We start from the raw sequence: 16,866 nt of genomic DNA, 5'->3' as shown, positions 1-16,866 counted from the left end.
GAAGGCAGACAATTATCTGTATTGATTAACGCCAGCCAGCCAGTGCACGGAAGACAGAAAACTATGACTAGATCAATAGAGAGAGAGAGGGGAATGAGGTGGAGAGGGGAAAGAGTGGAGAAGAACTGCTGGAAATAGGGCAGGACATGGAAAAAAGCAACAGTTGTGCTAAGGCATGGAGACAGTGGGAAGAATGAAATAAGGAAAAGTTGTGGATCATTAAGAAAAGTGTACAGTCCTATCAAGATATACTTACTGCTCTGATTATTCATATTCATACAAACAAATGATGTATATGTAGTTTATGTAACTTTATTTCAGCCATATGTATTCATAAGCCTGAAATACAGTTATATATTATTCTATAAGGATGGGTTTTGGTTGGTTGAGAGCGATAACACCCCTCACCAAATAACATTATACTCAGCTTTCACTAGCTCCGTCCTAGAGTGAAGTGTCAAGAGTTGTTTGTGTGTCTATGTGGACATCGTATAAAAAAGCCGAAGGAAGTCGTGTAATTAAAAACCATACTAGTTGAAACACACACACACACACACACACACACACACACACACACACACACACACACATGGACACACACACACAAACTTTCAGTCTTTACACATCTGTTACCTTAGCGACCGTTTCCAAGGCATTCATATCCCCCTGGGCAGACACTTCTGATGTCAACCACACATAAGGATATATACCTATATCCCATGCATAAGGATACACACCTTTATTACACATATAAGGATACATACCTATTTCACATGCATAAGGATACACACCTATATCACCTATATTACATACATAAGGATACACTCCTGTAACACGTACATAAGGATACACACCTTTATTACTCATATAAGGATACACATCTATATCCCACACATAAGGATACACACCTTTATCCCACACATAAGGATACACACCTATATCACGTACATAAGGATACACACCTATATCATCTATATCACGTACATAAGGATACACCTCTATATCACCTATATCACATACATAAGGATACACACCTATATCACACGCATAAGGATACACACCTATATCACATACATAAGGATACACACCTATATCACCTATATCACATACATAAGGATACACACCTATATCACCTATATCACATACATAAGGATACACACCTATATCACCTATATCATGTACATAAGGATACACACCTATATCTCACGCATAAGGATACACACCTATATCACATACATAAGGATACACACCTATATCACCTATATCATGTACATAAGGATACACACCTATATCACACGCATAAGGATGCATACCTTTATTACACATATAAGGATACACACCTATATCACCTATATCACACGCATAAGGATACACACCTATATCACGTACATAAGGATACACACCTATATCACGTACATAAGGATACACACCTATATCACACGCATAAGGATACACACCTATATCACACATTGGGCCTCATTTATCAAATTGGATGTGAATGGATTTATTCATAAATCATTTGTTGGCCTATTTACACAAGAAAAAAATCCTGTAGAAAATCCTGTAATTTCATAAAAACATTTGTATTCTAATCATGGTTGTGTGTGTGTAAATGTAAAGAAGACTAAATAACGTAAATCTCGATTGATTGTCTTCAACTCATATAATTTGTGATGAGTTACTGCACTTTATATACGGATTACACTGTCAAGTTCAGATAGCTTGAGTATTTCATTTAAACACACAAATTTAATGAATTTTTTGCGAAATCCAGTTATTTCATATTAATAACATTAACTAAAGAAATATTAAAAAGCAAGCCAAAATAAATCCATACATTAAGACAAATAAGACTTAACAGTTAAGAATGCAGCTTTAGGAATCCCTGTAATGGCTGTAATGCGGTGTGTAAGTTGGTTCCGTCTGTTGCAGATTCTTCTTTTAATGCTGTGCAACAGTTTATTAGGGCCAGCACTACGTGATCAATAAATGCCTGATCTGGAATATCTCAAGCTGCACTGTGCAGTATTCTCCCTAGTGGACCATCATCTGTCTTACTATGACACTTCCTGCATTTCCCAATATGGCATCCACGGGGGCACACTCGTACATTCTGGCCAACAGTCGCTGAAAAACTTTGCTTTTAATAAAAGAAGCAGTCTCTCTCTGTGATTGTTGCCCATGATTACCTGGATACATGATCATCTCTGTTTTCGTGTCAAACCATTTTCTTTGCACCTCACCTTTGTAACTCACATCTAATGAATATTGTCTGCAATTTCGTCTCCAGATTTTGGCTCTTCAAGTGCTGTTACCCTGATAAATATCCAGTTGTAAATCAGCTTTGCCGTGCACACGCTTGCTAATTTACAGGATATTCTTCAACATACGCGCACAAGTACAAAGACAATCAACATTCTTTGAACTTGTGGAACTCTGGTGGGAATTTTTGGTTTAGTTTGGCTTACATTAACAAACATTAAAAACATTAACCCACAAGTTTATTAAACGATCAATGATTGATTGAGGCCCATTACGGTGTTCCACTACTGCCCCTCAGATCAGTGTCCTTTCATCTTAGTAAAGGTCAAAGGCTATAGATAAACTATCCTCAAGGTTACAGTATTCTACAACAGACTGCTTTGTGGCAGCCTGTAGCTTTCACTGATTGCACAGTTTTATATTTCTCTTACCAACTCTTACTAAACACATCTCCCTGAGGAGTATAGCGTCAGGAGTGGATTCCCTAAGTTGTAAGACCTGAGAGAAATGGAGCTTAAATGACTCTCACTGGCTCTCAAACACCAGCTGGTTTTATTGATGCACTGGCCTACTGCCAAAAGGTCTCTCTCTCTCTCTCTCTCTCTCTCTCTCTCTCTCTCTCTCACACACACACACACACACACACACACACACACGACCTATGTTCTATGACACTGCATTCGTCTGAAACATACCCAAGTCAGTGAACACATATTTGCGTTCCAAGAGATTCAGATACTGAAGGCTGTATTCAAAGTTTAGTTATCGGTCCCTCCCGAATTGAGTGATTTTGCGTTCACTGAAATGAACACAAAATCAAGCAGACTCTGTGATTTTATTCTGTGATTTTCCTCAGTTTTGGTCCAAGACGAGTCATTTGACGTCATCACAACGTGCATTCAGCTAAAGCCCTCTTTGATTCACGTGTGTCAAACACGAGTACAGCTTGAAGGTCTCATTTACCGACAACCATCACTGTTTGCATTCTTTTGTGCAATTGCGATTTCGCCAATTCAAGTAGTTTTCTGCACCAAAAAATCGCAAATGTTTAAAAACGCTGCAGCAAAATCAAGCGTTTTGGATCATTGAAAACGAAGCTTTTCCTCCATGGCGCATACCCAGTGTGTGTGTGTTTTGCGTGTGTTATGAATGAGCTAGAACTCAGTTTCTCATGGCTGTTGACCAGGTTATTGCCTTATGTTCTGTATTTTCTTATTTGATTACGTGTTTGCAATTTAATTTCACTTTATTTTATTAAATTATAAAGCACCGGAATATGATTGGTGTTGTACTGATCCTGAACCCACCGCTCCGGTGATACAAACTGCACTAAGAACAGAAACTATTCAAACTAAAAACTAAAGGTAGTCTTGCAGCAGTTCCACCTCATCATCAGTCCATATGAATTTTTGTGTTGGTCCTTTTTCATTATAGAACCATTACCAGCATACAAGCAGCTACTGAAATGAATAAATAAATGAACTTTAACCCATGCTGGTGTTTCCCCTTCTCTACCACTCAATACACAGATCTAAAGGTGTTTCACTGTACAGATTATTATATACTATCACCACCTCATTGGCTGGCCTGTGTGAGCGTTTTTATAACGTTTTTAAAAGGACCTTCAGTTCACATGATTCAGTTATGCTGCATCCATTATGTTAATAAATGATAATAAAATGTCATGTTAGTAAAACTAAAGGTAAAAGTTAACCCGGAGATGTGCAGTGTGGTTGACCTATGTGTGGGTGAATCCTGTATATCACTAGAATCACTATAAAATAAAATATTCATGATCTATTTTTGGTGAATAAACATTATCTAAACAACACATGAGCACATTTCAGTCAGTAGCGCTACTGCAGAAGTGTGTGCACTCCAGCTCAATTTGCCACAAAGCATAGGGGAAAGCCTCGTTGGGTTAATCATATGCAACTGTAAAACATGTTTATAATAAAATCATAGCAAAACAGATACCTGTGCAAGAAAACAGATAAATGAATACTCCACACCTGTACATGGGCCACCCCTGCTGAAATTTGGTATATATGGGCTTTACGTTCAATCAGGCCCGGATTGGCCATTGAGAGATTCTGGAGTAATCCCAGTAATAATGTTTTTTTTGTTGTTGTTGACTGCAATGCGGTTAAGTGGCTAGCAAATTCTGCACTTCCAAGAAATTTTGTGGTTGGTTAATAAATCATGAACCGATTACTCTTGCTACCCTATTGTTCATCATTTTCCCCGTCTCCACCTGCCTTCTGTAAATAAAAGCAATGCGAAACAGAAAGCAATGTAGATGCAGTGAAGAATGGACAAGAAGCTGCCAGGTGGAATAGAGAATGGAAAAAGCACAAAAAAGAAAAGCCAAATGCAAAATGCAGAAAAATAACAGACATTTTTTTGCATTTGGCTTTGCCATTTGGCTTTGCATTTTTTATAAGTGCTATGTCGCTAGCATTAACTAATTAGGCTGAATTAATCACAATGTCATTATCTAGTAACTAAAACCACAACTGGCTGCATCAACGGCATTATTAGTCTATACAGATAAAGATAATTGTGTTATGGTTCATTCTGAAAGTCTGTATATATTTTTCCAGATTCACTATAAAAATGAGGCCCTTGTATAATCAGTAAGCTCTACCACTTCGCCATATCTAAGAAAGTAGTAGCCAACAATTCAATTCAATTCAATTCAATTTTATTTGTATAGCCCTTTTTACAGCGGTCATTGTCTCAAAGCAGCTTTACAGAAACATATAAACACCGGAGACAGATTTTAAATGTGTGAATTTATCCCAATTGAGCAAGCCAGTGGCGACGATGGTGAGGTAAAACTCCCTAAGATGATTTGAGGAAGAAATCTTGAAAGGAAGCAGACTCAGAAAGGAAGCCGTCCTCATCTGGGTAACAACGGACAGTGCGAAAGTAAAAGAAAGTTCATTATGGTTTTAACATGAAGTTTTTGTTGAACTGGTCCACTATTCACTAAAGGAGACCTGAGTGTAAAACTGCATGTGGTAATTGCAGTCTCAAGGCCATAAATTGGCCAACATTAGCTTTGTTTGGGGTGGCCTGGGTGAGTGTGAGGATTCAGTGTCCCATGTGCAACAATCAAAGTAACTAACTAAAAACATGGTGGATTCAGAGCTGATCCTGCAACAGATGCCAGTCCATCACATGGCACCACGCATACACTAATCGTTGCATGACTTCTAATTTTTTTTTGTCCAGTAAATTCGAAAACGTAGTTGACTAGTCATGTTTTCCATAGTTAAAGCAAATATTGTTTCAAGACATGGCTTTTATAAGATTGCGCTATTAGTGCAGAACAGAAATGGGTTAAACAGCCACACACAGGCTTCAAATTACATTTCCAACTTCAGTGCTGTTTTATGCTACACTTTTTTCCCACTATGTTCAGCAGCTTCCAAAGCAAGTCTGGATCAGCCTCTTTGAGTTGTAATGCACCAACGATCCTACTCTAAACCAGCCGAAGGGGATTGGGATAGTGACGTGCAACACGTGGCTCCAAAGGCGCTGGAAGTCGTTTTATTTAAAAATTTATTTAGCGTTAAAGGACGACAGGAATAACGGTGGGAGGAATTTCTTTTGGGAGTGGGATTAAAAAACCGTCACACACACACAGCTCTGCACTTCATGCAAAGTGTTATCGGTCTATTAAAGTGAAAGAAAAGACTTTTCCCAGCATAGTCTTGTGCATTTTACAGTCGAATTGATTGACTCTAGAATTGATTTCGGCTAGTGTGAAATACTATTAGACAAGCAAACTACATTTAGCTGCTTTCTTTAAAGTCTGCTTCACAATACTGCGTCACACGCCTCTTCTCAGCATGGGTATTGTCACATTAGCCCATGACAGTACCCCACCTGTCAGCAGAGGTTGTCATTACCAGAGCACTAGATTGAGTTATTACATACAGCTCACTTCCTGGCTTCTTAACCATTCATTGTGCTCGCTGTCTTCCTTGACTGCTCTACCGTGTTTTAACTTATGCCTGCCTTTCTGGATGTTAGATTGTTTTTACCAGCTTTTGTCTGTTTGCATTTTTAATAAACAATCTGCTTGCTTCTCCTGAGTCTGATTCACGACACATGTGCAGAAAGTTCATAACCTTCATAACTGATTCAAAACTATAAAGAAATGCAAGGTTAGGGGCCTCTTTTATCAAGCATGAATACACATGTTTCTCAGGAACATGTCTCTAACGATAGAAAAATATAATAGTGATCATGAGGAGTTTCCATCGTACATGTTGTCAAAAGTGATCTGTATAATTATCGGACTAATTACTGATTTCTGTGTTCACCACAAAGTGCAGACAGGTGACACGGATGAAATCGAAAGTAAAATCGTATAAAAAATGTACATCTAAAGATTGCGTGTGATGATGCCTGGCTTGAAGAGCTTAAACGCACTGCTTTGCACAGGGAGAAATGTGTTCTTAAGAAGCTGGAACCTCGTTGATGAGTGGATCATTAGTCAATTTCAGTTATCCAGTGCAGTTTTAATTGATATCTATTGTAGGGTTTTTATCCACACATTTCACTGAGAAACTGGAGATAGGTCTGGCATTTCCCAATCAACTATGAGCCGAATAATAATAATAATAATAATGAAGTTCCTCTTTTGACCACAATAATTAGTACCACAAGCACATTACTGGGCTTTTTATAGGGAAGTTGTTTACCATATATGGTAATTTGGTAGTTTCTTTATGCAAATGAGCATGGCCAAGCATGGACATGTGTAGGATTGATCATTTATTAATGTCCACTGCATACAGCTGAGAATCTTCTTGTGTTTTCTGCTGGTTTTTATGCGCAACTTTATAACTAGTTCTATTCATGCTTTAATAAATGAGACTTCATGGGCCATGCTCATTTGCATAAAGAAATGCCCCCAAAATCTATTGCCATATATGGAAAACAGCTTCCCTTTAAAAACCCCTGTAGCCTGTAGTCATTTTTAGAAAGATCTAAAAAGATTCACTTCACCAACAATGACGTAGGGTCTGAACTGAATTCATCCACAAACGAACATAATTACATTGAGAATAAGTATATTATTTATAAGTTATAACTGTCCAGCTCTTTGTTTAAGACAACTCAGAAACATGAAAAGTTTCCTAATAAGCACTTAACGTTGCACTTAAAGTGTTAGATGATGTTAGATGAATTTGACAGACCAACTCATGGATATCAGATTCAGATTCATAATAATGGACAACCGTAACATTTTGACTGCACAGCTAGAGATGGAAACAGCTTACTGAGTGGATGATGAAATTCACAAACATCAATACGGTCCACATATCTACACCTCAACCTTTGCATTTCAATGCTGCCTCCTTAAATTATTTATGCTTTGCCCACATCAAAAAAAGAGCCCCAGCCAAGCCCTTCACACCTATTCCCATAGTAACCAACTGCCTGAGCCCTATAGGTTCACAAAGACACCTGTCTCTATAGAATGCATATGTAGTACGCACACACACACACACACAAGCATATCTGACTGCTAAGTTTTTGATGCATTTGTATTTACACATACTGTACAATGGTATTGTGTGCTCGATGGAGTGTGACTGTATGACTGTATGTGCTGAGAATGTGTGTGTGTGTGTGTGTGTGTGTGTGTGTGTGTGTGTGTGTGTGTTGTTTCTACACAGAACATATGTGTTTCAAATAGTGTGTATGATCCAGACTGAATATACTGTATATTGCACTCAATATTGTTCCATATTGAAAGTTTGGCATAAAGTAGGTTCACTGACAGTTTGAGGAAGTACGGACATGTCAGTGTGTGTAAACATTTTTTCTTTTAAATAAGCAAATAAAATCAATAAATAAATAAACATATAAAGCGCCAAATGATTTCCTTTTGGTTAACTGAGATTAGGTTGAAGTTTATGTGGAGCATAGAATTAATTATCTGCATTAATAACTGTCAGTGGATGATCCACACAAGGATAGCAATACGTGTGTGTGTGTGTGTGTGTGTGTGTGTGTGTGTGTGTGTGTGTGTGTGTGTGTGTGTGCACGCACTGAATTGCCGTGACTGAATACACGTGGCTCTTTCATATGGTTCGTGTTTTCGCAGCGTCCCCTCCTCGTCCACTCGGACAATAGCCCCATGCCCCAACCATTGCTCTTTACACTTAATGAACAGCAGTCCTCTTGCCCCCCCCGCGCATATTTTACCTCCGCTATCCCCCACTTCTCTATCACCCCAACCCGGAACCGCAACCGCTGTTGTCCACTGTTCACCTCATCCATAGTAGACAGTATTGATTTTCAGCAAGAAAAATAAAAAAGGCCATGAATTTTAATGTTTTCCCCCAAAACACCTCCCTCTCCACACAAGTTCTCTTCCTGGCCCAACCCTCTGTTCGCACTAACCCTATCTCCTCCCATGTTCTTTCTTTCCTGGGGGTAGGATAAAGGAAAGGGGGATGGGGAAGATGAGGAATCAGGGGTTTGGAGTGGTGACGAATCGTTTCTCATTTCCACCCACACCCTTTTCTGTTAATTAGGCTTCTCGCTGCCTGACAGAGAGAATCACAAGAAGATCTAGTGCTAGTCTGTTTGTTAACCCATCTCTTACTCACTTTATATTTTTTCCCTCGCTATTTCCCACCTTTTATCAGCCATTTATTTAATCAAGTGCACCTGTCAAGTAGGTAAGGATGAGTGTACAGCTTCTTTATTTATGTCAGAATGTGAATGGCCATGGCATTGGAAATTATGTAAGCAACACAGATGGCTCGCGCCACCTTCGAGCACTGCATTACCTTGATAAGTGTTTTCATAATTCTAGACATGAAAAATGAAAGAGCCAATGAATCACGGCTCTCCTCAGCAAAAACACTGCGGACGGGCACTGCTACGGTACGTCTAATCCAACTTTAATATTTAAGATACTGCTGTTGAACATTTGCATTAGGTCAGTAAATTTGGTCGGATTTAAGGTGAACACTACAGTTTAGTGGCAGGTAAAGGAATATGAGGTTTGAGGTCCCAAAAGCACATTTATGTGTTATTATCTGTGTGGTGCTTTTCAAGGCCATCTGATATAAAAGCAGAGACATAGGCACGGAGAGAGGGAGAAATGGACAAAATTGTGCGAACAAAAAAAAGAGAAGGCTTTTAGGACAGAAAGAACAGCGTGCGTGTGTGTGTGTGTGTGTAAATGTTTTTAGGTATTAGTAGGGACCGGATGTCCTCACAACGATAGCAAGATCTGAGTTATTTTCTATTTTTCTTCTTTTTTTTTTTTTTTTTTTTTAAATCCTGCAGTTGTATTTAAAAAGCAAGAGATGCTCCCGAGCGGCGCAACAGAAAATGTTCGCCCCGTCGTTTCTCTCCCCTGTCAGCCATAGTGACACTAGCCAATCGTGCGCGTCTGTGAGCTCATGTATGTGTAAGAGGGCAGAAAGTGCCTCCTTATGTTTAGGTTTAAAATCATTGCATTATCTAGCTGCATTAATAATTATGTCAATGCAAGCATGTGTGTGTGTGTGTGTGTGTGTGTGTGTGTGTGTGTGTTTTTAAAGACCAACAATCACACCACTGCGATTCATGACAGATTTGCTAGGTTTGGAATTACGTTGTTCCTTGTTGTACATTTGATTCAATCACTAAAAGGTTCACTACTATAAGTTTAACCCAAGCTCTACACTAACACCCAATGCACATATACACGTGTTCTGACTCATCACCTTCATCCTATGCTGAAACCTTTCTATCCAGATTAAAGCCCCTATTTTATGCTTCCTTGCGTGACTCTGTTTCTATTTATTTGATATTTTTTCAGGACTCATTCTCCACCATCTCTAACTTCAACCTCAAGGTCACGCCAATAATCATTCAATTATGTGGTCTAAAGAACAGGCAGATGCTTCCTCTATTCGTGGCAACAAAAAAGCTACAACCTCAATCATCTGTCAACTCCCTGAAAGACTTTTGTTTACTTTCCTCGCTGAAAATCCTTGACACGGTGGACAGGTGAAGACACAGATGAACTGCTGGATGCCACTAAACATTTATGAACAGGTTTAACGTGCATTACACTGTTTTATTCAAAAGCCATAATGGAGATTAAATATTTAAGGGTCGGGTTGACTTTTTTCCAGTAAGGAAATGAATGTGCGAAATGCTACGCATGAGGTTTTCATACTTTCCAGACTACTTCCTCCAAAACTTTTAAAATAGCTAGACATTAAAAACACATATTAAGGTTTTCTGGTTCCCTCATAGGACAAAAATGGCATGTGTTAGGATAAAGATGGTTTAAAGGTGTATTAAATCTGGCCTTGGATTAGACTGTTTTTTGATCAATTTATAAACATTTATAAACATCCAGAACAAACTCATTTTAAATGCTGAATATGTGCAAACATTTATCAGGAACTGTTCTTTTTACTATGAAGGTTTTTCTTCTCTGCTTTGCCATTGCTGTAGCAGCTTGGCTCGGGACTTGAACTTGAGACGGAGGAGGGCAGGTGAAAAGAGGAGAAGGGGGTGAAGGGCACGTGCATATGAATAGAGGGATCACGCGAAAGGGGAGGGGCAGAGGAGAGGCAAAGGTTAAGGGTCAATCTGTCCACCCCCACCAGCCAAGCACGCAGACAAAAGGAGGCAAGAAACACGTGGCTGAACGGATAACTGCTAAACACACTCCGAATGAAAAGTGCCTCTTTAACACCCCCCCACACACACACACACACACACACACACACTATAAACTTAAATCTCATCCTTCTAAAGTTTCCTTTGCCCAAAAGTTAATGAAATTTAGTTTTAGTTTCGTTTTTTTTTTGTGACTGTTGTGGGTCTTGATGCAAATCTGTGGAAATTTTGCAATAATTTTGAAAAATTGCAAGTTCCTCTGTATATTGCGGAGTTTGCTTGATTTTGTGTTCTTTTCTGTGATCATGGAGGAACTGCATGTTGAGATGCGTTTGAATATATACTTGGCCTTAACATGGATACACAATGTTTTGTCCACAAGTGTTAATACCTCTATTGTTTCATTTGCATTGACCCTTGTGCGCCTGTTCAATTGTCTGTCTGTGTGTGTGTGTGTGTGTGTGTGTGTGTGTGTGTGTGTGTGTGTGTGTGTGTGTGTGTGTGTGTGTTCTGTAACTTGACAGTTGCTCTTGACATTTACAAACCAAACCAAAAATTATATCAGTTCAGAATGATTAATCAAAGCCCATGTGTAAACCCCATATTTTAAAAGAAAATCAAGCACCAGGCAAAGAAAGAAAGAAGAGGAGAGGATGTCAGCTGACCTAGTTATGCTCCACACACTTTCCCACAGAGAATTAGGAAGATCTACACTATGTTATACACACACTCACTCAGACTCGCTCCCACACATTCTTTACTTAACTTTTTTAATTTTATTTAAAAATCCACAAAAAATTAACAATTATATTCAGACTGCTGCCACCCATCTTTATATCCTCACATTATTTATTTTTTTTAAATACATTTTTAATACTAGCAATATTTTTCCCTTTTTCTAAATCTATGTAAATTCTATTTTAGGTCATGGACAGTCATAAAAAGAATTTCACTACACCTTGTAGTAATAAATAAATACATGAATGTATTTCTGCGTGCATGCGTGCGTGCGTGTGTGTGGCTGAGGATGGGGTTACTTTGATGAGATTGAAGTGCAAAAGGCACTCAGATTTATTAAAAGCTGGTCTCTCCATCTTACACACTTTCTCTTACAATCTCTCTCTCTCTCTTTCTCTCTCTCTCGACATTGTTGCCATGCTCCCATTTTCGGTGTTCATACATTGTGGGGTTGATATTAAATTTCCCCCCTCGGATGCTGACTGTAACCCCATGACTCTGAATGATGGCCATGAGAAGAGCAGTGTGTCCCCGAGGTCCTCCTGCCCAGACACGCGCACACACAAACACACACACACATAAATATATATATATATATATATATATATATATATATATATATATATATATATACACACACACACACACACACACACACACACATGCTCATTACCATAACTTATTGGCTAAAAGAAACTGGCTGCATTAATCCCAACCAAAGCTGTAATGTTTCAGCAAGTGTCAGATTTTCCCCTGCTTTTGGATGATTACATATTATTTTTTGTGGTTTTTTTTGTGTTTTTTGTGTTTTTTCTGATGCTTGATTATGTTTTTGCTTTTTTAAAATTTACGATAAAATTTGCGGCGTTCATCCAATTCAACTACTTGTATTGATGAAATTGCAATTGCATGAAATTGTTGTGCTAGCGCAGTGATGTTTGTTGGTAAATGAGACCTTTTAGCTGTACTCATGTTCGACGCACGTGAATCGAAGAGGGCGTTGGCTGAATGCGCGGTGTGATGACGTCACATCACATCTCTAATCTCCAAATCATTGTAATTAATAAAAAAAATTGCAAGCTCCTCCGAATATTGCGGCGTTTCCTTGATTTCCTGTTCATTTCCACGATCGTAAAATCCTGGAGGGACTGACTTTCAGACTTGTCTGTTTCTCTTGTAATTTCCTTATCCTCTCCCTCCATATTTTATCTCACGTCTGAGGCCTGTAAGAACCACAAGCACGCTTCCCCCTCTGCTGCTGAATGAGCTGTGTTTTTACCGCTGCAAATAAAGAAATAAAGCAACGTCTGAAGGTTGGCATTCTTTCTTTCTCGAGGCATTTTTCTCTGGGAAAAATAGGTAAAAGTTTCATAAAGAGAAAGAGCGATTGCATACATGGTGTGAACTGACACTCATTCACTGAGCGTCTGTGTCCTGGTTTTATCAGTACAGTGTCAAATCTAATTTTTAGCTCAAATAATAGACAGATAGAGCCTGACCCTGAATAGGAAACTAATCACTTACAAACCTTGTAGCTCTTCACACAAAGAGAGAAAAAAATATAATGAAGTTGAGTGGATCTAAAGAAGGTTATGGTTAAAGATGTACAGATGTATGAAGATGTAAGAACCATTTAACAGAGGGGAGAAAAAACACAAGCATAGGTTGTGATGGTGGATATGAGATTGAGAGAACAGTGTAAGATAGAAAAGTGCAGCGGTCATCTGACCAGCAATCACTAATGAAGACAGACTGTGACATCAGGTTCATATGTCTCAAAATGGACCAGAGAGAGAGAGAGAGAGAGAGAGAGAGAGAGAGAGAGAGAGCGAAAGATTTGCAGCAGAATGTATGAAAGATGAGGATCCATTCCTGATGTCCAGCCAGACGAAATATGTGTTAAAGACGAACAAAATTGGACAACACACTGTGCCCTCGGTTATTATTACGCATATGTCCTCACCGTCACACACACACACACACACACACACACACATGCTGCTCACCCTGTCAGATATAAGAGTATCAGGGACCAAATGAGGTCCATTTCGTTGCTGATGGTCATGGTGCCAGTGAGGTCAGGCTTCTGTGGGAGTGAACGTGTTTACCTGCATGTTTTTTATTGCCATATGCTTAATGGCCTATGAATGTCTCCATGGATACACAGGAGTGAGAGAGGGAAGGAGGGATAGAGATGGGTCAGATCAGTAGAGCCAGGTGCTCAACGGGGGGTCTTACATGTGTGAATGTGGACACATGGGAGAGAAGCGTGGTGGATAACAGCAAGGTGCATGGTTAAAGTGCAGAAAGTAAATAAAGAAATAAAGAAAGAAAGAAAGAAAGAAAGAAAGAAAGAAAGAAAGAAGGATTGTGATTGTGCAATATATTTAAGATGGACCTAAAATTGATATGGAAGTGCAGGTGTGTGTATGCGACTGAGGCAGAGAGGCAGAGAGGCAGAGAGGCAGAGTGTAGGTGCTGGGACGTGGATGGAAGAAGTAGTTTAATGCAATAAAGCATGTTGTATTGACATCTCTGTTGTGTCTATTGATTCCCCATTATGTCTCTAACAAACCCTGGTGGACATTTTGTCATTCACAATCACGTTAGCACTGTGACTTGCCAACACTCCTGCACAAATCCGATCTATACACACTCTCTCTCTCTCTCTCTCTCTCTCCTTCTAAAACAGCTAAGCATGTACAAGCCTGCATGTGTTCTTTAATCAATACCAGTTGGAGGTTAAATACAACTAATGCAGCATCCGGCTGAAAATTTGCATCAATGTGAACTCAGCGCACAAACACACACACGCAAACACACACACAAATACACACCTCCTAACACACACCTCCTTTTTACTGACCACAAAGCGTGCTATTCACTTGTCTACCCACTCGCATTGTTAAAGCCAGAGAGGGTGATGCTGTGTGTGGTGGTGGGCAGAATACATGGCTCGAAGCAGGAGGTCAAAACCTGGTGGATACGTATTAAACTTTGAGCAAAGGGTCAGAACCAAAGTTCATCACAGCACACCTAGGCCGTATCAGATGCTTCCGTTACGACTCCGTATACGACTACTGAGTCCGTTTTAAGATGGTCTTAGATCGTACGTACATACCGGTTTAAAGTGAATTAGAATCATTACTCTTGTGATGCTAGTTTAATGATGATGATGCACTGAGTAATGTGATATATCATCCAGAGGACCTCGAATTATTGCTGAAATAAATTCCTTGTCTAGGCATCGCTCTCTTCGCAACAAAATCCAGTTAATACAAACAAGACCCACAACAAAGTTTAATAAACAAGACTATTACATCTAAACAACTTTAGTGAGCTAAGAGAAACAAATAAAACGCATCTCATTTGCGAACTTTTAGCTCTCAGTTTGGCAGTTTTCTGCGCTTCACTTAACTCTGAACCAAATGTGAATGTATCAGAACCAGCTGAACGTTCATCCAGTATCTCTTTCAAAACCAAAAGTTGTCTAACGTCCAAACTGAGTCTCACAATAAATTTTAGGTGCCAAAAATATTCATTCATGGTCTGATTTTACAACAATTATACAGAATATATTCTTACAGGCTGCTTAAGTTTAAACTGAAATAACAAACGTTTGATTACAATTACTATATATGACAAATGAGCTGATGAGCAGAGATGTGTAAATGAATAATATAGTGAAATAATGTCATGCTCTCAGACATCAAATACAGCAGCAGAGGCGACAGGCGATGAACTTCATCATGTTTGCTGATGATGAAATTATTTGAAAACTCATCTTGCGGCAAATCCAGGAGGTATGGGACAAGAAGTCGGCAATTACACACACACACACACACACACACACACACACACACACACACACAGCTTTCCCAAATATACACATCAGCATCCGCGCCTCAGTTTCAGCAGTTTTTAAAATTCTTTTAATTATTTATGCAATTTATCTGATGATCTGACTTCCACCTCTGAAGGCAAAGGCAGGTTGGTTGAATTTCAGCCAACCGCTCGAAACCTCCAGACTGACACCAACACACTGATCCAAGCACGCTTAAGAGACCTCTCTACACCAACGTGGACATATTTAGGCCAATCCTATTTTAACACACAGGGAAATCTCATCTTCGTGTGGCCAGTTCTCCATCTGGTTTCGAAGATGTCTGAATCCTGACCAAATGAGTCTGTTAATATCAGTAAGAGCATTTCTTCTGGAGTGACATTCAGATTTGCCCCTTCTCACCCCGGCAGTGGGCGTGGCCACTGAGTGACTTAAGCATCCTTCTTAGTGTGAATTTAAGTCGTGCTTTTCAACAGTGTTATTAATGAAACTCAAAATGGTGTCTGAGAAATTGCACTTCCTTGGAGACGAACCTCCAGTCAATCGCCTACACAGCTGTAATAAAGTAAACTGCTGGTGTGCTAAAGTTTAACATGAGGATGATGCAAACACACAGGCCAGGAAAGAAAGAAAGAAAGAAAGAAAGAAAGAAAGAAAAATGATAGACACGTCATTCTCTGTGGTTCCTCAGGAGCCCCTCAAGTGACCTTTACAAAACAAATAAGATCCATGCTAAAAGAAAAAACTCGTGAAAATGTAAAATGATCGTGTGTGCAGGAGATAATTTTCCGTTTTCACGATATTTTGTTTTCTGAAAGAAAAGAACACAGTGTAAAGTTGTCGCGTGCTTACTCGTTTTGTTGTTTTTTTTAGTGCTTTTTTAAGACAATAAAATCCCGTGAAAACGGAAAATTACTGCACGCGCATCAGATCATTTGCGTTTTCACTAGAATTGTTTGCTTTTGGATTTTTATTTGTTTGTTTGTTTGGTTGGTTGGTTGGTTGGTTTTGTTTTGTTTTATTCTCGCTAAGGTCCCTTCAGGGGCTCCGTAGGATTTTCCTCTCAGCGACGTCGTTAAATTCTCACCCTCCGTGTCTCGTGCGCTCCCGCGGTGCCCTTATTGATCTCGGCGAGATCGATAAATTAGCAAGAATATTCCCGACCGGGCGAGCGCGCGCAGCCGAGAGTCAGAGCGGCGGGAAAATGAGAGAGGAGACACCGAACAGAGAGAACGAATGCATGATGGACGCGAGCCCAGAGTCCGATCTCACCTGGGAAATAAAAAGTCGGACGCAGAGATGAAATGAACACAGAGATGACTGCGGGTCGCTAATAATCAAAATAAGCGTCAGGTTTTCCGGTGAAT

General features: G+C 39.4%; 1 protein-coding gene across 1 annotated transcript in view; it reads right to left on the bottom strand.

The window, feature by feature from the left end:
- The window catches only part of LOC108272455 (POU domain, class 2, transcription factor 2), a 46,925-nt gene that overhangs the window by 29,884 nt on the left and 175 nt on the right, over positions 1-16,866 (bottom strand). The window contains exons 2-6 of the mRNA XM_053684084.1: positions 1,404-1,430; positions 1,341-1,349; positions 1,251-1,259; positions 1,125-1,133; positions 909-1,007 (exon numbers count right to left, since the gene is read on the bottom strand). Coding sequence (XP_053540059.1) covers positions 909-1,007; positions 1,125-1,133; positions 1,251-1,259; positions 1,341-1,349; positions 1,404-1,430 — 153 coding nt within the window. The remainder of the gene's footprint in view (positions 1-908; positions 1,008-1,124; positions 1,134-1,250; positions 1,260-1,340; positions 1,350-1,403; positions 1,431-16,866) is intronic.

Source organism: Ictalurus punctatus, chromosome 12 (genome assembly GCF_001660625.3).
Source record: "Ictalurus punctatus breed USDA103 chromosome 12, Coco_2.0, whole genome shotgun sequence".
NCBI lineage: Eukaryota > Metazoa > Chordata > Actinopteri > Siluriformes > Ictaluridae > Ictalurus > Ictalurus punctatus.
The sequence above is the reverse complement of the archived record's forward strand: the minus strand, read 5'-3'. Positions and strand labels throughout refer to the sequence as shown.